Source organism: Pristiophorus japonicus, chromosome 5 (genome assembly GCF_044704955.1).
Source record: "Pristiophorus japonicus isolate sPriJap1 chromosome 5, sPriJap1.hap1, whole genome shotgun sequence".
Lineage (NCBI taxonomy): Eukaryota > Metazoa > Chordata > Chondrichthyes > Pristiophoridae > Pristiophorus > Pristiophorus japonicus.
In genome coordinates this window covers 172,691,394-172,717,922 of record NC_091981.1, presented here as the reverse complement: position 1 = coordinate 172,717,922, position 26,529 = coordinate 172,691,394, and the positions used below count along the sequence as shown (strand labels likewise).

Sequence of the window (26,529 nt, the reverse complement as noted above, 5' to 3'; positions counted from 1 at the left end):
TATATTGAATGACGGTGCAGACTTGAAGGGCCGAATGGCCTACAACTGCTATTTTCTATGTTTCTACGAAAGGGTATGCTTTACATATTCTGGTAACTTGGAGTCTGTATTATTTGGGGTTTTAACAGTGTTGGTGCATATGCGCTGAAGACTGCAGCGCACTGGTTCCTGGCTAGGTTGAGCTGAAGAATTATGAGGCGTTCGTTTATCCTGCAAGGGGAGTCTCTGAGACGGCCCACTAACTCATTTTTTTTTTACGGTGAAGCCGACCCCATGGAGGCAGTGTTCTACTTCTGATTTATCTTTCCAGAACAAAGTGTAGCCACCACCTTGTTCTTTGAGCTGGCCTTCCCCTGCCCGCCGGCTCTCGCTTAAGGTGGCAATGTTGACGTCGAAGTGCCCGAGTTCCCGGGCAACGATAGTGGTGTGGCGTTCTGGTCTGATGTTGTTGGGGTTGCCCATGAGGGTCCTGATGTTCCAGGTCCCGAACTTCATCTTAAAGCATGGAAGATGCCTGTGTGTGAATTCTTTTAACCTGGGGTGGCCGTTGCACACCAGCTGCACCACGGACTTGACAGAGCAAGGTCTTGGCCCAGTGGCAAGGGGATCCAAGGTGACTGGAGACCAGGCTCCGTTGTATGGGCCTAGTACATACACACACACATTTTAACAACCACTGCAATAGAAACAATGTTGATTCGAGAAGTATGTAGTAATGTCAACAAGAGTAGACATTGACGATGAGATTCAACACCGACTCCAGTGCAGCCTTCGGCCACCTGAGAAAGAGTGTTTGAAGACCAAGCCCTCAAAACTGTCACCAAGCTTATGGTCCACAAGGCTGTAGTAATACCCGCCCTCTTGTATGGCTCAGACATGGACCATGCACAGTAGACACCTCGTCGCTGGAGAAATACCACCAACGATGTCTCCAAGATCCTACAAATCCCCTGGGAGGACAGACGCACCAACATTAGCAGCGTCCACCAGGCCAACATCCCCAGCATTGAAGCACTCGCCACACTCTATCAGCTCTGCTGGGCAGGCCGCATTGTTCATGTGCCAGACACGAGACTCTCAAAGCAAGTGCTCTACTCGGAACTCCTTCATGGCAAACGAGCTAAAGGTGGGCACCGGAAACATTAGAAGGACACCCTCAAAGCCTCCCTGATAAAGTGTAACATCCCCACTGACACCTGGGAGTACCTGGCCAAAGACCGCCCTAAGTGAGGAAGTGCATCCGGAAGGGCGCTGAGCACCTCGAGTCTCATTGCCGAGAACATGCAGAAATCAAGTGCAGGCAGCGGAAAGAGCATGCGGAAAACCAGTCCACCCACTCTTTCCCTCAACGACTATCTGTCCCACCTGTGACCAGGACTGTGGTTCTCTTATTGGACTGTTCAGCCACCTAAGGGCTCATGAGTGGAAACAAGTCTTCCTCGATTCTGAGGGACTGCCTATGATGATGATGATGTAGTAATGTCCAAAATGCTTCAACAGTAAATAATTGACTTTTTATGATGCAAAACCTCTAATCTGACAGCATTAGCTGAATTAATTTACATTGATGTCGTTTTACTTTTGGTGTAGTGCTACATATTGCTCATAAGTGTCTGACTCTTAAATTTTCAAAACTTAAATATATTTGGTCCATGAATGATTTCCCATGTATATGTCTCTATAAAATATTTCTGTATATAACAAGGAAGCTTACATTTTTACTGTTACAAATCTTCTGACTTAATTTTACAGCAAATACACATTTATGTGGTTTCGAGCTTTGTACAGCATGCATTGCACAAGATAATCATGACGAACAAGTTTACAGAAAAAGGTCACTCGTCTAGATCTTCCTCATTAACAAAATAACTTTTGTTTAAAATTAACCCTTTGGCATAAATTTGTGCTTAAATTTCAGGTGCTTCAAATTTGCATCTTATTTAAGATGCTGATAAGTGCTTGGATTATTCTTTCTTGAGTTTTGATTTGAAGAAAGTCTGCAGCAGTGATGTCCTTGCCAGTCAACATTTAATCTGTGAATGTGTCCCATGCAACTAGCTATTATCATTACCACTTTAGATTCTGATCTGATCTGAAAAATGCAGTAGATATTCATGCATATTTTCTTGGTTAATTGAACAGTGCCCAAGGTCTTGGCCCAGTGGCAAGGGGATCCAAGATGACTGGAGACCAGGCTCCGTTGTGTGGAGTGTTTTGAATCCGTAAGTGCTTGGTGGATAAGCAACTGAAGCTTTTTTCAGCAATGACTAACTCTTATTTTAAGTTGATGGGCTTTAGAGTAGTTGTTATGGTACATGTATATTTTCAAGTAATCCTGAAAAGCTGCTTCGCTCTATGCTTTCCCTCCAACTGAGCAATAATCCAGTGATAGTGGTGCACAATTTTCTTATTTTTCTACCATGCGTTTTCAGAGAGCTGTTTGGTGAGGGAACTGATCCATTGATTCATGAATAGGATGCTCGATTCTCCATTTGGAGTTTTCCCACGGTGCCGGCAAAGCTCTTATAGAGGCACTGTTCACAAAATGTTTGTTTAGCATGCATACTTCAGTATTACTGCCATAGAAAGAATTGTAAGTTCACGTTGGTTTGACTACAATTTGGTAAGTTCCAAATCTTGCATGCACTTCAACTGCTTCAGCTCTTTATTGTATTAAAGTCTGAAGTCTGAACTCACATGTTTTTCAATGTTTTTAAAAAAAAAAAGTTTCTGCTGTTCGTGAGTAGTAATTAATTCCTTTGGTGCCTGTTGATCTGGTATACACGCAGCTTTCTGAAACTTCATTTAGAAACAGGTTTGGTTGCTTTAACATTAGTTTGTACAAAATTTATGATGTGTGATATTCCCTGTGCTGTACAAATCATACAACATCAATTTGCATTTTTATAGCATCTTTAATGCAGTAAAATGTCTCGGTGTTTCACAGGAACGTTATCAGACAAAGCTTGACAACAATCTATATAGAGATATGTGCTTGGTTTTAAGGAGCCACTTAAAGGGGAGAGATTGAGAGCGGATTATCTCAATTAATTTTGTTTGTATATAGGTTAGGTTATAAAAGAAGAACCAGCCTGATGTAACTGACAAGATTAAATTATTTTCCACCTTTCTATCTTAGCATAAAACCCTGGGCTAAATCTTGCCAATAATTATGAGACTGCTTCAAGGGGACTTCAAGGACAAGATATATCAAAAATTAAAGGCTGGATAAGAGGATGTGATTGTGCCTGATGGTTCTATCAATAAGCAGGTGGAGGATGAAGTTTAGGAATCTAAATTTGTTCTCTGGACAATCCATTGTTGATTTGGCCAACTATATTATAAGACAGAATGATGTGCTTGTGGACTAATATTAGCATTTCATCGGGGAAATGAGAAAAAAAGAAACCCAAGCTTCCATTCATTTTAAATGATATTCGAAACATAGAAACATTAAAAAATAGGTGCAGGAGTAGGCCATTCGGCCCTCCGAGCCTGCACCACCATTCAATAAGATCATGGCTGATCATTCACCTCAGTACCCCTTTCCTGCTTTCTCTCCATACCCCTTGATCCCTTTAGACGCAAGAGCCATATTTAACTCCCTCTTGAATATATCCAATGAACTGGCATCAACAACTCTCTGCGGCAGGGAATTCCATAGGTTAACAATTCTGAGTGAAGACGTTTCTCCTCATCTCAGTTCTAAATGGCCTACCCCTTATCCTTAGACTGTGTCCCCTGGTTCTGGACTTTCCCAACATCAGGAACATTCTTCCTACATCTAACAGTCCAGTCCCGACAGAATTTTATGTTTTTATGAGATCCTCTCTCATCCTTCTAAACTCCAGTGCATAAAGGCCCAGTTGATCCAGTCTCTCCTTATATGTCAGTCCTGCCATCCCAGGAATCAGTCTGGTGAACCTTCGCTGCACTTCCTCAATAGCAAGAACATCCTTCCTCAGATTAGGAGATCAAAACTGAACACAATATTCCAGGTGAGGCCTCACCAAGGCCCTGTACAGCTGCAGTAAGACCTCCCTGCTCCTATACTCAAAACCCCAAGGTATGAAGGCCAACATACCATTTGCCTTTTTCACTGCCTGCTGTACCTGCATGCCAACTTTCAATGATGAACCATGACACACAGGTCTCGTTGCACCTCCCCTTTTCCTAATCTGTCGCCATTCAGATAATCTGCCTTTGTGTTTTTGCCCCCAAAGTGGATAACCTCACATTTATCCATATTATACTGCATTTGCCATGCATTTGCCCACTCACCTAACCTGTCCAAGTCACCCTGCAGCTTCTTTGCGGCATCCTCACAGCTCACACCGCCACCCAGTTTAATGTCATCTGCAAACTTGGAGATATTACACTCAATTCCTTCATCCAAATCATTGATGTATATTGTAAATAACTGGGGCCCCAGCACTGAGCCCTGCGGCACCCCACTAGTCACTGCCTGCCATTCTGAAAAGGACTCGTTTATCCCGACTCTCTGCTTCCTGTCTGCCAACCAGTTTTCTATCCATGTCAGTACATTACCCCCAATACCATGTGCTTTGATTTTGCACCCCAATCTCTTGTGTGGGACCTTGTCAAAAGTCTTTTGAAAGTCCAAATACACCCCATCCACTGGTTCTCCCTTGTCCACGCTACTAGTTACATCCTCACAAAATTCCAGAAGATTTGTCAAGCATGATTTCCCTTTCATAAATCCATGATCGTGTCACTGCTTTCCAAATGCACTGTTATTTCATCTTTAATAATTGATTCCAGCATTTTCCCCACTATAATCCGTTTTCTCCCTTTTTTTTAAAAAAAAAGTGGTGTTACGTTAGCTACTCTCCAGTCCATAGGAACTGATCCAGAGTCAATAGACATTTGAAAAAAGATCACCAATGCATCCACTATTTCTAGGGCCACTTCCTTAAGTACTCTTTGATACAGACTAGCAAGCCCCGGGGATTTATCGGCCTTCAATCTCATCAATTTCCCTAACACAATTTCCCGCCTAATAAGGATATCCTTCAGATCCTCCTTCTGATTAGACCCTTGGTTCCCGAGTACTTCCGGAAGGTTATGTGTATCTTCCTTCGTGAAGACAGAACCAAAGTATTTGTTCAACTGGTCTGCCATTTCTTTGTTCCCCATTATAAATTCACCTGAATCTGACTGCAAGGGACCTACGTTTGTCTTCACTAATCTTTTTCTCTTTGCAAAAAGCTTCTATAGATATGTAGTCAGTTTTTATATTCCCGGCAAGCTTTCCTCTCATACTCTATTTTCTCCCTCCTAATTTAAACCTTTGTCCTCCTCTGCTGAATTCTAAATTTCTCCCAGTCTTCAGGTTTGCTGCTTTTTCTGGCCAATTTATATGCCTCTTCCTTGGATGTAACACTTTCCTTGATTTCCCTTGTTAGCCACGGTTGAGCCACCTTCCCCATTTTATTTTTACTCCAGACAGGGATGTACACTTGTTGAAGTTCATCCATGTGATCTTTACATGTTTGCCATTGCCTATCCACCGTCAACCCTTTAAGTATCATTCGCCAATCTATTCTAGCCAATTCACGTCTCATACCATCAAAGTTACCTTTCCTTAAGTTCAGGACCCTAGTCTCTGAATTAATTGTGTCACTTAATAAAGAATTCTACCATATTATTGTCACACTTTCCCCAAGGGGCCTCGCAAAGCAAGATTGTTAATTAGTCCTTTCTCATTACACATCATGCAGTCTAGGATGGCCAGCCCACTATTTGGTTTCTCAACATATTGGCCCAGAAAACCATCCCTACTACACCAGAAATCCTCCTCCACCGCATTGCTACCAGTTTGGTTAGCCCAATCTATATGTAGATTAAAGTCGCCCATGATAACTGCTGTATCTTTATTGCATGCATCCCTAATTTCTTCTTTGATGCTGTCCCCAACCTCACTACTACTGTTTGGTGGTCAGTACATAACTCCCACTAGCGTTTTTTGCCCTTTGGTATTCTGCAGCTCCACCCATACAGGTTCCACATCATCCAAGCTAATGTCCTTCCTTACTATTGCTTTAATTTCCTCTTTAACCAGCGATGCTACCCCACGTCCTTTTCCATTCTCTCTATCCTTCCTAAATGTTGAATACCCCTGCATGTTGAGTTCCCAGCCTTGGTCACCCTGGAGCCATGTCTCCGTGATGCCAATTATATCATATTCATTAATTGCTGCCTGTGCAGTTAATTCGCCCACCTTATTATGAATACTCCTCGTATTGAAGCACAGTGCCTTCAGGCTTGTTTTTTAACACACTTTGCCCTTTTAGAATTTTGCTGCAATGTGACCCTTTTTGATTTTTGTCCTCCACTTTTACTTCTTTCTATCTTTTGCTTCTGCCCCCATTCTACTTCCCTCTGTCTCCCTGCATAGGTTCCTGTCTCCCTGCATAGGTTCCCATCCCCCTGCCATATTAGTTTAACCCCTCCCCAACAGCACTGGCAAACACTCCCCCTAGGACATTGGTTCCGGTCCTGCCCAGGTGCAGACCGTCCGGTTTGTACTGGTCCCACCTCCCCCAGAACCGGTTCCAATGTCCTCGGAATTTGAATCCCTCCCTTCTCCACCACTCCTCAAGCCACATATTCATCTGAGCTATCTTGCGATTCCTACTCTGTCTAGCACGTGACACTGGTAGCAATCCTGAGATTACTACCTTTTTGAGGTCCTACTTTTTAATTTAACTCATAGCTCCCTAAATTCAGCTTGTAGGACCTCATCCCATTTTTTACCTTTATCGTTGGTACCTATATGCACCACGACAACGGGCTGTTCATCCTCCCCCTTCAAGATGTCTTGCAACCGTTCCCAGACATCCTTGACCCTTGCATCAGGGAGGCAACATACCATCCTGGAGTCACTATTGCGGCTGCAGAAACGTCTGTCTACTCCCCTTACAATAGAATCCCCTACCACTATAGCTCTCCCACTCTTTTTCCTGCCCTCCTGTGCAGCAGAGCCACCCACGGTGCCATGGACTTGCTGCTGCTGCCCTCCCCTGATGTGTCATTTCCCCCCCCCCCCCCCCCCCCCCCCAACAATACTCAAAGTGGTATATCTGTTTTGGAGGGGGATGACTACAGGGGATCTCTGCACTACCTTCCTTCCACTGCTCTTCCTGTTGGTCATCCATTCCCTATCTGTCTGTGTAACTTTTACCTGCGGTAAGACCAACTCACTAAATGTGCTATTCACAGCATCCTCATCATTGCGCATGCTCCAGAGTGAATCCACCCGCAGTTCCATTGCCGCAATGCGGTCTGTCAGGAACTGCAGCAGAGTACATTTCCCGCACATGTAGTCGTCAGGGACACTTGAAGCGTCAGGGACACTGATACCACGCTGCCCTGGACTCCCGCCTCCGCCGACTGTTGGGCCTTTTATAGGCCTCTTCGACGCTGCCCCGGCCTCCCCCTGCTTGAACTCCCGCCTCCGCTGACTGAAGTTTCAGGGTTCAATGTGTTAACATGTAAATCCTATTCATTGAAGTAACTCAAATGAACCAATGAAATACAGCTTCAGATCCGACAAGGCCAAATATGAGAACATAAGCTGGTAGTGTTAGCAAGTAGCTTATTTTGGAAGTTAGTGTTTCCATTTTGTGTCACCCAGACTCTGGCCAGAATTTTAATTTGGAGGCAGATGGTGATTGGGTGTGTGGTGGAGGGAAGGGGAGGTAGAAATCTGGGGAACGGGTTTTCTGCAGGCACTGCCGAATTTAACGGCAGGGCCCGATTAGCATTTTGAATCTCTAATTCTTACCCACAGCCAGCCAGCCAGGCTGGCTTGCTGTCTGATGGGTAAGTCTGCAGCACCAGGCAACAGGCATGAGGGAGGAATTGTGGCGGAGGAGAGGGGGGCAGGCCGAAGGGGTGAGAGGGGGACAGGTCAGAAGGTGATTGAGGAGCTGGTCGGAAGTTGGTAGGCCGGGATTTGGGGGGGCTGGGGATGAGCCTGGAGTCAGGAATTGGAGGCTGAAAGCGTGATTGGAGATCGAAGGTCTCAATGCGGGGCAGGGAAGGCGGAGAAAGAGAGGAGAGAGTGAAGAGTGGAGAGAGTGAAGATCGGAAGATGTTGGGGGGATGTCAATCGTGGGGATTGGCAAAGCAGAGCACTGGATCCAGCAGATAAGTGGAAAGGTGGTTACCTCTTGGATCCAGCAGTCCTCGCCTCTCAAGCAGGCGGGTTCCTCAAAGTCCAGAAAACTCGCCCGACCACAGTTGAAAATGTGGTCCATCGACTTCTCAGGCCCTTATTACTGCCATCTGTGGTTGTCCACTAGGAGGCACTATTCAGGTAGAATGCACTCAGCTAGAATATTCTGCCTTCCATTTGCTATAAACCAGTTGAACAATGAGAAATGCGACCCAGACTCGAAGCAACTAAGAGATATGAAAATCTCAAACTGCTGGTTAAAGAGAATGAACTATACCTTGAGAGGTAACTGCAGTTTGGAATGCAGAGTTCCTCGCAACTGGCAAATTTTGTGTCATGAGTACACCTTTTAAATATATACTCTTCCTTCAAGGACTCCCTACTGCCTCCCACCATCATACTTTCTGTCTTCCACTCTGGTCACTGGGTTCCCTACAACTGGCAGCAATATCATTCCATGGTGTGCTTTTGGATAGCAGGCCTGGTCAGTGCTCCAGTTTGTAGTCGCTTATCTGAAAACTGCTGGAACAAATGCAGTTAGTTTAAATGGATTCAAGTCCCAGCGCTTTACTTAAGAGTTAAATGTTCTAATGCTAAAGTGAATGGAACCCCCAGGACTTTGTTCTTTTCCAGCCCTCTGCTCCAAATTTGCTGCCCCCTCATGTCCTTCCCAGTCAAGTATCCAAGACGGTAAAATGGACAGACTGCTCCCAGACCACCCACCAATGCCATACTCTTGCATATCAACTTAAGGCGGCACAATGGAGATCCCATCCATTTCTTCCCCTGCTTTCAAGATGAACCTGCCTGGTTACCTCTCTACAGTTGACACTTATCCAAAACTGTCCTGTGATCTTGTCAACCGCTGGAATGGGCTACCAGGAAATAATGGCTGTGGTCAGAACAGTGGACTAATTTAAAGAACAGCTAGAAACTCAAGATAATATGGTTGAGATTCTGCAAAGCAAATGTGGCAAAATGAGCAGGGTAGAGATCTAAACCAGTTTCTTGTCCCCTATTGGTGACTGTTTTGTTTACATATAAAATGGACTAGTTAAAAATGCATTGTAGACATTTATTTGTTACCTTCAGAATAAAGATGCATTAATTGTCTTCCAAATACTAAAAATGTTGCAACAACATACATAGGCAGGTATACATACACCATGGAATCTGATCAGCTGGAACAAAAAAAATGCAACAATTCACTTAGTAAGTTTAGTCAAAATTAATTTTTGAACACAAAAGCCACGGCTGTGCATTTAACAAGTACATCACGAACACACAAAATTTGTTTCACTTCTCTGATATATAGCTTTATTAAATGGCTAAATAGCCACAGCTTCAGATAACCAGAACATTGCAGACAAGACACTTGTTTGGCATCTTGGTTGTTACAATTTGAAGCCCAGCATGGGACCCTACCTAATCTCCTTATCCAACTGGCTTTTGTTAACTCTCAAACTGGTTATCTCAATAAGCTGGTATTCTCCAAATAAGCCTCAGGAAAAGAGATGATCACAACTATAGTTTTAACACACCGAATGATCATAGCAGTCAAACACACACTTGGCTGATAATTCTAATTTTAGTAAAATCATTTGTTCCCAGAAAAAATTACATTTCTTTCAATGATGTAACATAACAGAGCTCATGGCAATGTTAGTTTAATCCATATTATGACATCACGAAAGGTATGCAGCCTCATAATATTTAAAGTGCCAACCCACCTGCTGGAAGTGGCTTGGCTGCCCTTTCAAAGGCAGAGGTGGAGGCATTCAGCAAGGGAATTTCTAGAGTTAAAATTCCCCCCGATTTTTCGAACACTAGTGGTCTCCCAATCTGCACACTCCATCACCTCAGTGGCTCCCTGATCTCTAATGCATTGAATTTAAATCTGTACAAATCCTTCCATGGCTTTGACCCAACCTAATGCTGCACCATCTTCAGTCTTAATCCTCAGTCTCCTGTGCCTTTCCTCTGCTCTACCACTGACCGTCTCAGCAAAGCTTTCTGAATTCCCGTGCTGAACGCCTCCACCTCTTTCTCGGCCTTTAAAAGCCTTTTGAAAACTCATCTCTTCACTTCCTCAAAGGCATGGCATCCACCCCTTTCACTGCAACACCTGGAGAAGTGTTTCTACATTAAAAATGCATATAAATGTAAGTCGTTGTTGCAATTATTGTAGGTAGCATTCCAATACTACATATACAACGAGAAGGGAATGACAGCTGGGTCATACAGAAACATTCCGAAGTGTTGTTCTATTGTAAATAATGACTCTCTAAGCTTGATCCTTCTATCTCAGTGTCTTTGAAAATATTTTTACATCAATTTCTTTTTTGTATCCTGTGCGTAAACTGCCTCCCATAATGGGTTATTACAAATGCAGAGTGCATCAGAAAGATTTTTGCCTTCCTGCTCAAGTAATGTGAATCTTGTGAAAGGAAAATTGACTGCCACAACAGAAAGACCTCATTTTTGAATGAGCTTTAAAGCTGTAACTGAAGAGTATTAAAGAAAATAGGTGTGTGTGTGGGGGTGTGTGTGGGTAGGTAGGTAGGTGTGGAGAGTCTGGTATATTTAGTGCATAATTATACTTTTAAAAATTCTCAAATTGACCCAAAGCAGAAGTATATACACTTAACATCTATCCTTTAATTTTTTTTTCTCTTTGTTTTAACAGAACACCTAAAGAAGCCGTTGGAACACTATATAGCTGATCTTCACAAAGTGCGGTTGGTCCGCGCACGAAAGCGAGAAGGTTTAGTTCGTGCACGATTACTGGGTGCATCTATAGCAACAGGTGATGTCTTGACATTCTTGGACTGCCACTGTGAGTGCCATATAGGTTGGCTGGAACCATTATTGGAAAGGTAGATTGAACTCTCAATTCTGGGATAGCCCCTTGTAAAGGTTCATGATGTTGAAGGGATTAGAATTACATAGAATGTACAGCACAGAAAGAAGCCTTTCGACCCAACCAGTCCATGCCAGTGTTTCTGCATCGCTCAAGCCTCCTATCCTTCATTGAACTCTATCAGCATAACCCTCTATTCTATTCTCTTCTCATATGCTTATCTGACTTCCCATTAAATGCATCTACACTATTTGCCTCAACTACTCCTTTTGATAGTGAGTTCCACATTCTCACCATTCTCTGGGTAAAGAAGTTTTTTCTGAATTCTTTGTTTTCTAGTGACCATAATATACGTTTCAAGATAATTGCAAAGGACATAGTGTGACGAAAACCAGGATAATATATTGGAGAAAAGCTGATTTTGAAAGGCTGAGAATAGAACTTGGGAAAATAAAATGGGCAACAATATTGACAAAAAACGATGTAGAGCAGCAATGGGAAATATTTATAAGAGTTCAACAGAGTGCAGGAACAATATATTCCGCTAAAAGGAAAGAGCAAACTAAACACTAATGAGACTCCATGGATGAATAAAGCCATAAGGGAAAATTTAGGGTAAGGAAAGAGGCGTACATTAAGTATATAGACAGCAAGGGAGTGCATGATGAGGGAGAATACGAAAAGATTTGGAGAGATGTCAAAAGAACAATTAGGAAGGCGAAGAGGAAATATGAAATTAAATGATCAAGCAACGTAAAAAAAAAATATATAATATATAATATATTTTACGGGCAAATCAATAGAAAAAGGAAGGTCGGATGGGAAAAGGGCTATTAAGGGACAGACAGGATAATACAACAGGTAATGATAGAAATGGCAGAAATATTAAATCATTATTTTGCTTCAATATTTACCAGGGAGATAGAACAGATGGACATGACATTGGATGATGAGATTAATAATGAGAAGTTCATTTAAAATAAAGGGGGGATATATTAAATAAACTAATCAAACTCAAAGGGCTGGAATTTGGTGAGCGTTTCCACCTGGTTTTTCGGCGGCAAACCACCGGCGGAAATTTCATCAGAGTTTTATCAGCAGTTTTGTAATACTGCTGGGGAGCGGACCACCGGAAAAACTGCTACTGCCCATAGGTGACCCATAAGTGAGTAGAAAAAAAACGCCCATGAGAAACCAGCCGGAGCTGGGTGGTAGGTATGAAGCCCTGCAAAATAAGGCAAGTTAAAGTTTAAAAAAATATATATATATTTTACAGCGATTAAGTGGAAAAGGGTCCTGAGAATGTGTCCTGATTTTTACATTTTTTTCAATGGAAAAATAGTTCCCCCCCGGCCCAACCCACAGCCTCGGACTAAATTTGAGGAAGTACTGCCCAATTTGACCAGGATCGTGTTTTCTGCCGCGAATCCACGTGCAAGAGAGATTTTTCCCGCTGGGTGGATTTTCTTTCCATTTTTAAAAATAAATTTTCTGCCGGCCTTAATTTAGTAATCTTAGCGTTTTTTTTTCGAAATTCTAACCCATTGAGTATAAAACCCCTGGTCTGGATGGATTGCATCCACGCATTTGAAAAGAATAGGGAAGAGCTAGCAGAGGCGTCTCTGCGCATATTTAATAATTAGTTAGAAAAAGGTGTAGTGCCAGAAGACTGGCGGATCGCTAACTTAATAGCTATATTTAAGAAGGGAGATAGAACATGTCCAGGGAATTATAGACCAGTCAGCTTAACATCGGTGGTAGGAAAAATAATGAAATCCCTCCTAAAGGAGAAAATAGAACTGTTAGAAACCAAAAATATAACAACAAATAGTCAGCATGGATTTCAAAAGGGAAAATCTCGCATGATGAACCTTAGTGAATTTTTTGAAGAGGTAACAGAGAATAGATAATGGTAATGCAGTAGATGTAATTTATCTAGGTTTTCAAAAGGCCTTTGATGAACAAGGTCAGAGAATGCTGAGTCAGGGGACAAGTAGCAGAATGGCTAGCTAGTTGGCTTCAAGGCTGAAAGCAGAGAGTTAGGTGTAAAAGATAGCTATTCGCAGTGCAGAAGGTGGGTAGTGGTCCACAAGGATCAGTGCTGGGACCACTGTTAATTTATTAACGATTTAGACCTTGGAATCAAAAACACAATTTCTAAATTTGCAGATGACACCAAATTGGAGGGGGGAATCATCAATACTGAGGAGGACTGCAACAAATTACAGGAGGACATTAATAAACTTGAAGAACGGGCATATCTTCTTGGGCAGTCCCTTGGAGTCGAGGATAATTGGCAAATGAAGTTCAACATAGATAAATATGAGGTATTTTAGTAGCAAGAATAGGGAGGTCACTTAGTACTTGGCGGGTGAGAGTTTAGGTGGGGTAGAAGAACAAAGGGATCTCAGAGTACAAATCACTAAAAGTTGTGACACAGGTTTGCAAGGCTTATAGAAAAAGTAAACCAAGCAGTAGGGTTTATTTCTAGAGGTATTGAATTGAAAAGTAGGGAAGATATGCGAAACCTGTATCGAACCTTGGTTAGACCACACTTAAATACTGCATACAGTTCTGGCCGCCATATTATAGAGGCACTATAGAGGGTGCAGAGAGGATTTGCAAGGATGATAACAGAAATGAGAGGCTAACATATCAGGAAAGGATGAACAGGCTGGGTCTTTTTTTTTTTCTCTTTTTTTAAAAAAAAAGTGTACTGAGGAGTGAACCTAATAGGGATCTTTAAAATTATGAAAGGTTTTGATAGTGGATACAGAGAATGTTTCTACTTGTGGGAAGAGCATAACTAGAGGCCATCAATATAAGATAGTCACCAAGAAATCCAATAGGGAATTCAGAAAAAAATTCTTTACCCATAGAGCGATGAGCATGTGGAACTCACTACCAAAGGGAGAAATTGAAGCAAAATAGTATAGATGCATTTAAGGGTAGGCGAGACAAGCAGATGAGGGAGATGAGAATAGAGGGTTATGCTGATAGATTTTTATGAGGAAAGACAGGAGGAGGCTCAAGTGGAGCATAAACGCCAGCATGGACTGGTTGTGCTGAATGGCCTGTTTCTGTGCCGTATATCCTATGTAATCTTAGTGACTGTTATATTGATGGCCTCAAATTTTTTCTTCCCCACAAGTCGAAACACTCTTTATTTACTTATCAAAACCTTGCATAATTTTAAAGACCTCTATTAGGATACCCCTCAGCCTTCTCTTTTCAATAGAAAAGAGAGCCAGCCTGTTCATCCTTTCCTGATGGGCATAACCGCACATTACTGGTATCATCCTTATAAATCATTTTTGCACCCTCTTCAGTGCCTCTATATCCTTTCTGTAAGATAGCAACCAGAATTGTACAAAGTATTCCCAAATGTGGTTTAACCAACGTTCAATACAAGTTTAGCATAACTTCTACTTTTCAATTCTATCCCTCTAGAAGGAAACCCTAATGCTTGGTTTGCTTTCGTGATGGCCTTATTGGCCTGTCACAACTTTAATGATTTTTGTATTCGTACTCCCAGATAGATTCCTTTGCTCCTCTACCCCATTTCGATTCTTATTTTCCAACTAATGTTACCTCCAAAGAGGTACTGAGGTGAATGATCAGCCATGATCTTATTGAATGGTGGTGCAGGCTCGAAGGGCCGAATGACCGACTCCTGCACCTTTTTCTTTGTTTCTATTTTTCTTACAAAACTGTTATACTTATCTCTGTTGAAATACATTTGTCCATTTTAAACCCATTCTGGAAGTTTATTAATGTCGTCTCGTAATTTGTTGCAATCCTCCTCAGTATTTACTATCCTCCCAATTTGGTGTGTTTGATTCCAAAATATAAATCGTCAACCGTGATCCCAACACAGATCCTTGTGGGACCCCACTTCTCATCTGCCACTCTGAAAAGCTACCTTTTACCCCTATTCTCTGCTTTCTGTCACAGCCAACTAACTGTCCATTCTGCTACTTGTCCCCTGACTCCTTATTCATTAGGCTATTATGTGGTACCTTATTGAAGACCTTTTTGTAAATCTAGATATATTGCATCTGCTGCATTACCTTTGTCTAGTCTCTCTGTTATCTCTTAAAAGAATTCATTGAGGTTGGGCAAGCTAGATTTTCCCATTTGACTATTCATTGTTATATTTTTGGTTTCTAGACGTTTTTTCTATTTTTCCTTTAGTAGGGATTCTATTATTTTTCCTGCTACCGATGTTAAGCTGACTAGTCTATAGTTACCTGGACATGTTCTATCTCCATTCTTAAATATAGGTATAATGTTAGCTACCTGCCCGTCCTCTAGCACTACATCTTTATTTATTAATTATGTGTAATAATGCTTCTGCTAGATGGATGGGACAGCAAGTTGTGAGGAGGACACAAATAATCTGCAACAGGATATAGATGGGCTAAGTGGGAAAAAATTTGGCAGCTGGAGTATAATGTGGGAAAATGTGAGGTTATCCATTTTAGTAGGGAAAAATAAAAAAGCTAATTATTTAAATGGAAAGAGATTACAAAATGCTGCGGTACAGAGGAATCTGGGGTCCTTGTACATGAAACACAAAGTTAGCATGCACGTACAGCAAGTAATTTGGAAGCCAAATGGAATGTTGGCCTTTATTGCAAAGGGAATGGAGTATAAAAGTAGGCAAGTCTTGCGACAGCTGTACAGGGTGTTGGTATAGTCAATGTATTCACTGAGGCATATGAAAGCATGGGCCTTACGCTTAACATCCGTAAGACAAAGGTCCTTCACCAGTCTGTCATCACCCGCACAGCACTGCCCTCCAAATCATCAAGATCCACGGTGGGGCCCTGGACAACGTGGACCATTTCCCATATCTCGGGAGCCTCTTATCAACAAAGGCAGAGATTCAGCATCGCCTCCAGTGTGCCAGCGCAGCCTTCGGCCGCCTGTGGAAAAGAGTGTTTGAAGACCAGGCCCTCAAATTTACCACCAAACTCATGGTCTATAGGGCTGTAGTAATACCTGCCCTCCTGTATGGGTCTGAGGCATGGACAATGTACAGAAGGCACCTCCAGTCGCTGGAGAGATATCACCAAGATGTCTCCGCAAGATCCTGCAAATCTCCTGGGAGGACAGGCGCACCAACATCAGTGTCCTCAACTATGCTAACGTCCCCAGTATTGAAGCACTGATCACACTCTTAACAGCTTCGCTGGGCAGACCACATAGTACGCATGCCAGATACGAGACTCCCTAAGCAAATGCTTTATGCGGCGCTCCTTCATGGTAAACGAGCCAAAGGAGGACAGCGGAAACGTTACAAGGACACCCTCAAAGCCTCTCTGGTAAAGTGCGACATCACCACTGACACCCGGGAGACCCTGGCCGCAAACTGCCCGAGGTGGAGAAAGTCGATCCGAGAGGGCGTTGAGCTCTTTGAAGCTCGACGCAAGGAGCATGAAGAGGCCAGGCACAGACAGCGGAAGGAGCGTGTGGCAAACCAGCCCTATCGACCCCTTCCCCCGACGAATGTCTGTCCCACCTGTAACGGGGTCTGTGGCTCTCTTATTGGACTGTTCAACCATCAAAGAACTCACTTTGGGAGTGGAAGCAAGTCTTCCTCGATTCCGAGGGACTGCCTATGATGATGATGGTGAGACCACACCTGGAGTACAGTTTTGATCTCCTTTTATTTAAGGAGGTATATACTTGCATTGGAGGCAGTTCAGAGAATTTTCACTAGATTGATTCCGGAGATGAGGAGGTTGACTTATGAAGATGGGTTGAGCAGGTTGGACTTATATTCGTTGTTTAGAAGAATGAGTGGTGATCGTATTAAAATGTATAAGATTCTGAGGGGGCTTAACAAGGCAGAGATGATGTTTCCCCTCATGGGAGAATCTAGAACGAGGAGAGACAGTTTCAGAATAAAGGGTCGTCCATTTAAAATTGAGATGAGGAGGAATTTCTTCTGAGGGTCGTGAATCTATGGAATTTTCTACCACAGAGCAGTGGAGGCATGGGTCATTGAATATATTTAAGGTGGATATAGACAGATTTTTGAATGATAAGGGAGTCGAGGGTTATGGGGACCTGGTGGGGAAGTGGAGTTGAGGCCAAGACCAGATCATCCATGATCTTATTGAATGGTGGAGCAGGCTCGAGGGGCCAAATGGCCTATTCCTGCTCCTATTTCTTATGTTCTTATGTTCCCTAGATTCTTTTAAAATGTGCGGATGCAATCTGTGCGGACCAGGGGTGTTATCCTGTTTGATTAGTTTATTTAATATTTTCCCACTTTTTATTTGAAATGTGGTTATGTCTTACTCTCATCTTCCGATGTCATGTCTACCTGATTTATCTCTCTGATGGATACTGAAGCAAAATAATTAGTTAATATTTCTGCCATGTTCCTATCACTGCCTATAATTTTATCCTGATCGTCCCTTAGCGGATCTCTTCCCATCCCGACACTACTTTTTAAAATTTATGTGCCTGTAAAATATTTTACTATTGTTTTATGTTCCTTGAATTTCATAATACCTCTTTGTCATCCTAATTTTTTTTGTCTTCTCTCCTAGTCTCTTCGTATTCTTCCTAGTTATGCTCTCCCCTGCTGTCCATATATTTAGAGTATGCCTCTTTCCTTACCCTCAATTTCTCCCTTTTATTTATTACAGATAAGGCCATTTCTGACCATTTCCTTGTATCGCTCTCCACCCACATCCCCCTTCCCCCACATAACCATATTTCTGCATCCACCACTGGAAAAAAGCTCTCTTACAACTGCACTTATCAACTCCAAACTATCCAGCCTTTGGCCCTCCTTTCACCATGATATTTCTGCAGCCACCAATCTGCTCAACCACACCCTCACCAGCACCTTTGATGCCCTAGTCCCTATTAAAACCGTTACACTCTCTTACCCTGGCCTTTCCCCCTAGTACAGCCCTCATCTTCGCTCCCTCAAATCCAAGGGGCGCAGACTTGAATGGATATGGCGGACAACTAGTTTAGCCATTCACTGCCAGATCTGGCTGGACCACATAAAGCATTATCGGGTCCTAGTCTTGTCTGCAAAAACTGCTCACTTTTCCAGGATCATTCTGGAATGCAAAGATAACATCTAGCTGCTGTTCTCTACTGTTAACTGTTAGTCTTCTTTAACACCTGTCTCCACCACACTCTTCCCCCAACAAATGTGAGGAGCTCATGGACTACTTTGTTGCAAAGATTGAGACCATCCGATCAGCTACCTCTGCGAGTTCCCTTCCATCCCCTAGCCCACCGGGCCAAATTTACTCTGATGCTCCCCCCTGCCCTAGCCCTAAACTCGCACCTTTCTGATCTCCCCTCTTGACCTCTCCATGCTCATCTTGTCCATGAGACCCACTCTTTGCTCCCTTGACCCTATTCCCACTAAACTGCAGATCACCCAACTTCCTTTTCTGGCTTCCATGTTAGCCGACATTGTTAACGGTTCTCTTTTCACGGGTACTGTCCCCCTATCCTTCAAATCTGCCATCATCACCCCTCAAAAAAACTAACCCTTGACCCCATTGTGCCTGCTAGCTACTGCCCCATCTCCAACCTCCTTCTCTCCCAAATCCTTCAACGTGTTGTCGCCTCCCAAATCTGTGCCCATCTTTCCTAGAACTCCATGTTTGAATCCCTTCAATCTGGTTTCTGCCCCTGCTACAGTACCAAACCAGCTCTCGTCAAAGTCACAGATGACATCCTTTGTGACTGTGACAAAGATAAACTATCCCTCCTCCTCGTGTTGAACCTGTCTGTAGCCTTTGACGCAGTTGACCACTCCATTCTCTTCCAACTCTTCTCCACCATCGTCCAGCTGGGTGGGTCAGCAATCGCCTGGTTCAATTCTTATCTAGCTCATCGTAGTCAGAAAATCTCCTGCATTGGCTACTCTTCCCACTTCCGCATCATTACCTCTGGTGTCCCCCAAGGATCTATCCTTGACTCCCTCCTATATCTCATCTATATGCTGCCCCTTGGCGATGTCATCCGAAAACCCGGAATCACTTTCTAAATGTACGCTGACGACACCCAGCTCTATCTCTCCTCCACTTCTCTCGACACCTCCATGGTCTCTAAATTGTCAGATTGCTTGTCTGACACCCAGTACTAGATGAGCAGAAATTTTTTCAAATTAAATATCGAAGACTGAAGCCATTGTCTTTGGTCTCCGCCACAAACTGCATTCCCTAGCCACTGATTCCATCCCTTCCTTAGCATCTATTTGAGGCTAAACCAGACTGTTCGCAACCTAGGCATCATATTTGACCTTGAAATGAGCTTCCGGCCACATTTGTGACATAACTAAAACTACCTTATTCCACCTCAATAACATTGCGCACCTCCATCCCTGCCTCTGCTCATCTGCTGCTGAAACCCTCATCCATTCCTTTGTTATCTCTAAACTTGACCACTCCAATGCACACCTGGATGGCCTCCCACATTCTATCCCTACGTAAACTTGAGGTCATCCAAATCTCGGCAGCCCATGTCCTAACTCGCACTAAGTCCCCATCATCCCTGTGCTCGCTGACCTACATTGGTTCCCGGTTAAGCAGTGCCACGATTTCAAAATTCTCATCCTTGTTTACAAATCCCTCCATGGCATTGCCCGCCTTATATCTGTAATCTCCAGCTCTATAATCCCCCAAGAACTCTGCGCTCTGTCCATTCTGACCTTTTGAACATCCCTGATTTTAATTACTCCACCAGTGGCGGTCGTTCTTTCAGCTGCCTTAATTCAAAACTCTGGAATTCCCTCCCTAAATCTCTCTGCCTCTCCACCTTTCTTTCCTCAAAACCTAGCCCTTCAACCAAGCTTTTGGTTATTTATCTTAATGTCATCTTATATGGCTCGGTGTCAATATATATTTTTTGATAACACTCCCAGAAGCTGCCTTGGGATCTTTTATTACATTAAAGGCGCTATATAAATATGTTTTTTTAGCAGAATATATTTTTCCTGAGCTCTGTTGAGCACCATTTTAAATGTTTCCCATTGTTGTTCTATATCATTGTTTGCCAATATTGTCCACTTTATTTTCCCAAGATTTATTCTCAGTCCCTCAAAATCAGCTTGTTTCCAATCTATTACCCAGGTCTTTGTCATGCTTATGCCCTTAGACAAAGGAATTGAATGTAATATCTCCAAGTTTGCAGATGACACTAAGCTGGGTGGCAGTGTGAGCTGTGAAGAGAATGCTAAGAGGCTGCAGGGTGACTTGGACAGGCTAGGTGAGTGAGCAAATGCATGGCAGATGCAGTATAATGTAGATAAATGAGAGGTTATCCATTTTGGTGGCAAAAACAGGAAGGCAGAATGTTATCTGAATGGTGACAGATTAGGAAAAGGGGAGGTGCAACGAGACCTGGGTGTCATGGTACATCAGTCATTGAAAGTTGGCATGCAGGTACAGCAGGTGGTGAAGAAGGCAAATGGCATGTTGGCCTTCATCGCGAGAGGCTTTGAGTATAGGAGCAGGGAGGTCTTATTGCAGTTGTACAGGGCCTTGGTGAGGCCACACCTTGAATATTGTGTACAGTTTTGGTCTCCTAATCTGAGGAAGGACATTCTTGCTATTGAGGGAGTGCAGCGAAGGTTCACCAGACTGATTCCTGGGATGGCAGGACTGACATATGAAGACAGACTGGATCGACTCGGCATATATTCACTGGAACTTAGAAGAATGAGAGGGGATCTCATAGAAACATAAAATTCTGACGGGATTGGACGGGTTAGGTGCAGGAAGAATGTTCATGATGATGGGAAATCCAGAACCAGGGCCCACAGTCTAAGGATAAGGGGTAAGCCATTTAGGACTGAGATGAGGAGAAACTTCTTCACTCAGAGAATTGTGAACCTGTGGAATTCTCTACCACAGAAAGTTGTTGATGCCAGTTCGTTAGATATATTCAAAAGTGAGTTAGATGTGGCCCTTTCGGTAAAAGGGATCAAGGGGTATGGAGCGAAAACAGGAATGGGGTACTGAGGCGAATGATCAGTCATGATCATATTGAATGGTGGTGCAGGCTCGAAGGGCTGAATGGCCTACTCCCGCACCTATTTTCTGTGTTTATCAATTATTATCCTAAACTGTATTATATTATCACAATTGCCTAGATATTTCCATATGTTTACTTCTCATCTGTTCTGGTTCATTCCCAATTACTAGATCCAGTAGCAAATCCTCCGTTGTTGGCCGCCTTACATTTTGGGTTAGAAAAGAGTTTTGTGCACATGGTAGGATCTCCATTCTCTTATCCCCTTTATCTACCTCTTCTAGCCAATTGATTTCAGGGTAGTTGAAATTCCCCTTGATAATTATTGTATGTTTTTTACTCATTTCTGTAATTTGTTTGCATATTTCTTCCTCCACCTCCCTTCCATTAGTTTGATCCTTTATTACCTTTTATCTCTGTCCACATGGATTCTATTTGTCTTACTGATGGCTGCGCCATATTTTTCTACTACGAGTGTTATCTCTAAGTACAGCTACTTCATCTTTTTTCCCCAATATCTTTTCTAAAGATGTTATACCCTGCAATGTTTAATTCCCAGTCCTGATTTTCTGCAGCTATTCTCAGTAATCCCTATTTATATTTGCTTCCTCGCAATGTATTATTGCCTCCAGTTCCCCTGTTTTATTATGGGCACTGTGTGCATTGCGGTACAGGCAGTTTACCTTATTTTTAATAGCTGCTCCTCTCCCTTTATTTGTGACCATCTTTTTACACTCTAACTCTATTCAGTCCCTGGCCATATATGCCTGTCCTGTGCACTCCCTTTTTTGTTTATATTTAAACTTGATTCATTTCTTGTCGATTATTATTTTAAAGCCTTTGCCACCTCCCTACTTACCCTTTCTGCTAGGACGCTGATCCTATCCTGGTTCGGGTGGAGCCCGTCCCATTGGTGCAGCTCCTTCCTGTCCCAGTACTGGTGCCAGTATCTCATGACAAAGAACCACTCATTCCTACACTAGCCCTTTAGCCACTCTACTGATCTGTCTACTTCTATTTCACTTTAATCCAGAGATTATTGCTTTTGAATTTAGTTCCTAACTCTCTCTCCCTCAGCAAGGCCACTTCCCTGTTCCTACTTATGTCATTCGATCCAATGTGAACAACGGCAACTGGATTTCCCCCCTTCCTTTCCAAATTCCTCTCCAACTGCCTCAAAATATCCCTTAACCTGGCACCAGGTAGGCAACACACCCCTTAGGACTCTTGTTTGTGGCTGAAGACGTTATCTATTCCCCTAATTAAAGAATCCTCTATCACGACCACATTTCTATTCTGCTGTCATGCACAACCCCCTGCGCAACCTTGGACAGCCTTCTGAGTCATGGTGCCTTGGTCTGCATTGTGACTGTCTTCCCCAGAATCTTCCATCTTTTCCTCACAGGTAGTGAGCACATTGTACCTGTTGGACAGGAGCAATGTCTGCGGGACCTCCTTCTTAACCTCTCCTAAGTCCCAGCTTCCTGGCGGTCACACCTTTCCCTTCTGGTACCTGTGCTTTCCTCTGGGGTATGAATGTGTTCTAGATAAAACTATCAAAAATTCATCCCCTCCCTTATGTTTTGGAGTGTCTCTAACTCGTACTCCAGCTCAATGAGCCTAAGCCGAAGTGACTCAAGGCAGAGACATTTCCTGCAGATGTGGGAATCCGGGACAGTCTCGCAGTTCCTGAACTCCCACATGTTGCATTCCCGACACAGCCTGTCCTGCCATCTCTAGTCTTTTTTAATTACTTGTTTATTAGCCTGAATTAAAATTAGGTAGACAGCTTTTGTTAACAGAAAAATTACTTGCTGTTTACTCACCCGATTTACTCACTCTCCAAGCTCCTCTTCCGTGCTCACTTGATATTTTTTCAGATTTTTCTTTGCATTAGTTTCACTGCCTGCTCGACTCAGTGCTGCTCTCCTCTTTTTAAACTAATTTTTAAATTGGTCATTAATGCAAATGTAATGCCCCTATTTAAAAAAGGAGGGAGGCAGAAAGCAGGAAACTATAGACCAGTTAGCCTAACATGTCATTGGGGAAAATGCTGGAGTCCATTATTCAAGAAGTAATAGCAGGACATTTAGAAAATCATAATACCGTCAAGCAGAGTCAGCATGGTTTTATGAAAGGGAAATCATATTTGACACATTTTCTGGAGTTCTTTGAGGATTTAACAAGCAGGGTGGATAAAGGGGAATGAATAGATAGTCATGTATTTGGATTCCCAGAAGGCATTCAATAAGATACCACATAAAAGGTTACTGCACAAGATGAGAGCTCACGGAGTTGGGGTTAATATATTAGCATGGATAGAGGATTGGCTTCTAACAGAAAACAAAGAGTAGGGATAAATGGGTCATTTTCAGGTTGGCAAACTGTAACTAGTGGGGTGCCACAGGGCTCAGTGCTGGGGCCTTAACTATTTACAATTCTATACTAATGACTTGGATGAAGGGACCAAGTGCAATTTAGCCAAATTTTCTGATGTTACAAAAATAGGTGAGAAAGAAGTTGTGAGGAGGACGCAAAGAAGCTGCAAAGGGATTATAGACAGGCTAAGTGGACAAAAATTTTGCATATGGAGTATAATGTGGGAAAATGTGAGGTTATCCACTTTGGTAGGAAAACTAAAGCAGATTATTATTTAAATGGGGAGAGATTACACAATGCAGTACAGAGGGATCTGGGGGTCCTTGTACATGAAACAGTGTTAGCATGCAGGTACAGCAAGTAATTAGGAAGGCAAATGGAATGTTGGCCTTTATTGCAAGGGGGATAGAGTATAAAAGTAGCAAAGTCCTGCTGCAATTGTACAGGGTTGGTGAGACCACACCTGGTGTACTATGTACAGTTTTGGCCGCCTTATTTAAGGAGGGATATACTTGCATTGGAGGCAGTTCCGAGATAGTTCATGAGGTTGATTCCTGAGATGAAAGGGTTGTCTTATGATGAAAGGTTGAATAGGTTGGGCCTCTACTCGTTGTTTAGAAGAATGAGAGGTGATCTTATTGAAACTTATAAGATTCTGAGGTGGCTTGACAGAGTAGATGTAGAGAGGATGTTTCCCCTCATGAGGGAATCTAGAACTAGGGGGCATAGCTTCAGAATAGGGGGTCGCCCATTTAAAATGGAAATGAGGAGGAATTTCTTCTGAGGGCCATGAATCTTTGGAATTCCCTATCCCAGAGAGCTGTGGAGGCTGGGTTATTGAATATTTTTAAGGTGGAGATACAGATTTTTGAACAATAAGGGAGTCGAGGGTTAAGGGGAGCAGGCCAGGAAGTGGAGTTGAGGCCAAGATAAGATCACCCATGATCTTATTGAATAGTGGAGCAGGCTTGAAGGGCCAAATGGCCTATTCCTGCTCATATTTCTTGTTCTTATGTTCTTCTGAATATTTATTGTGCTATTTATTTACAGTCTAGTTTGAAAGAAAAGTATATAGTAAATTAAATAATTAGCTCAATTTTCTCTGGATCCGCTGCTCTGCACTTGTGGTGATTGAGGTGATTATAATTTTGATCTGGGTTCTTTTAAATGCTGGGGCTGGGCTGCTGCGGGTCTCCTTTTAAACTGCTCCAGTTCCCTCTGCTCTTAACTTTTATTGGTTCAGACATAGCTCAGCTACATTTAGATTGTTTGTCACTGAGCTTACCGAAAGAAAAACTGATTAAACTGGATTTATTACATTAAATGGTTTCATGTGTATGAAAATAGGAACTGGTTGATTTTCAATTTTGTAATAAGTAATTTATTATAAAAACAATGGAAAAAATAATGGAAGTTCCAACAATACAAGGAGTTTTGATAGAGTAGATCGGGAGAAACTATTTCCACTACAGGAGGGTCGGTAACCAGATAATTGGCAAAAAAGCCAGAGGGGAGATGAGAATTTTTTTAATGCAATGAGTTATGATTTGGAATGCACTGGCTGAAAGGTTGATGAAAGCAGATTCAATAGTAACTTTTGAGTATATATACTTGAAAAACAGAAATCTGTACGACTTTGGGGAATGAGCGGGACTAATCTGATAGCTCTTCAAAGACACGGAATGAACAGCCTCCTTCCATCTATGATTCTAATAGCATAGTCATAAACCTTTTGTGCCAGTTTAATTGTCTAATGCCTTTTTTTGTTTAAAGAGATGGGCTCTTAAATTTGAGGTGAATGCCTTCATGACGTAATTCAAATTGGACCAGTTTAGGCCATTTATGAATTGGCTTAGTAGCAGTGTTTGATTTAACCATGTGGGATAGTTTCTGATGCCAATTAAGCATCATGGAAATGAGCAAAGGTGGTCAGATTGCTCATGTTATTAATAATGGGGGAAAAAAGGTTACTGCAGTATTCAACTGCTACTGGATATCACTACATTAAGAAAACCAGATAATCTTTAGCCAATTGCAAAGCATGCTGGAGGCATTTTGATCATTTTCTCCATTTGACCAGCTCATGTTTCAAGGTTATTAAGTGGTCGTACATTGGAACCTGTGCATCTTCATTTCCTTGCATTTTATTTGAAGCAATCTTTCAACCCTTCTGAAGTTATTCCTTTTTTCTAATGCAGTACATCACAAATGGGTAATGGTTGGTTGAAAGGGTGTTTACCTGGTATTGGCTATAAGACGCTGTCTGAGGTTAATTTTTTTAGTGCTCCTGTAATATCCCCTCCCCAATAATGAACAAATATATATTTAATGTGAAGTGTGGATATAGACATTACAATATTATTTGGCAGCAGTTTAACTCAAAGCAAGAACCTTTACAATGATTGGCGATATGCAGGATAGTTCTGTGACTTATGCGAGTTTTCTTCTGACAGAATCCATGAAGATGAAACTGCTGTGGTCTGTCCTGTGATTGACGTCATTGAATGGAATACCTTTGAGTTCCTGGGAAATTCTGGAGAGCCTCAGATTGGTGGGTTTGACTGGAGGCTGGTCTTTACCTGGCACACGATTCCTGAGCATGAGCGGAAACGAAGGCGATCCCCTATTGATGTTATTCGGTGAGTTACAGATCACTGATTTAACAGGACTCGATGTATCCAACACCTTTGACAATTCTCTCAGTTCACTAAAGTCCAGGGCCCTGATATTGGTGGCTTTACCACTCACTGCTGCCGAGTTTTGCTGCCGGTCTCTTCCCCGCCCCCCCCCACACCCCCCCACCCGCCTCTGCCAGTTTCCACTCGGGCTGCAGTGGGCGGGAGGGGAGTTCTGCTGAGAACCGAAAGCTGCTTGTGGCCAAGTAGCGCAAGTGTCCTCCTGACTGCCGAGCTGCCAGACTGGTGTGGGTCGAAGTCGGCGCCAGCAGGGTGAAGTATGAAGACCTGCAAAAAAAGGTTAATGAACATCTTTATTTAATAAAAAAAGAAAAAGAAAAAAAAATGTTTTAGAAACATAGAAAATAGGTGCAGGAGCAGGCCATTCATCCCTTTGA

General features: G+C 42.7%; 1 protein-coding gene across 2 annotated transcripts in view; it reads left to right on the top strand.

The window, feature by feature from the left end:
- Positions 1–26,529, top strand: part of galnt12 (UDP-N-acetyl-alpha-D-galactosamine:polypeptide N-acetylgalactosaminyltransferase 12) — a 98,988-nt gene that overhangs the window by 34,426 nt on the left and 38,033 nt on the right. For both annotated transcript variants that reach the window (XM_070881089.1, XM_070881088.1), the window contains exons 3-4: positions 10,887–11,076; positions 25,910–26,095. In XM_070881089.1, the coding sequence (XP_070737190.1) occupies positions 10,887–11,076; positions 25,910–26,095 (376 nt within the window). The remainder of the gene's footprint in view (positions 1–10,886; positions 11,077–25,909; positions 26,096–26,529) is intronic.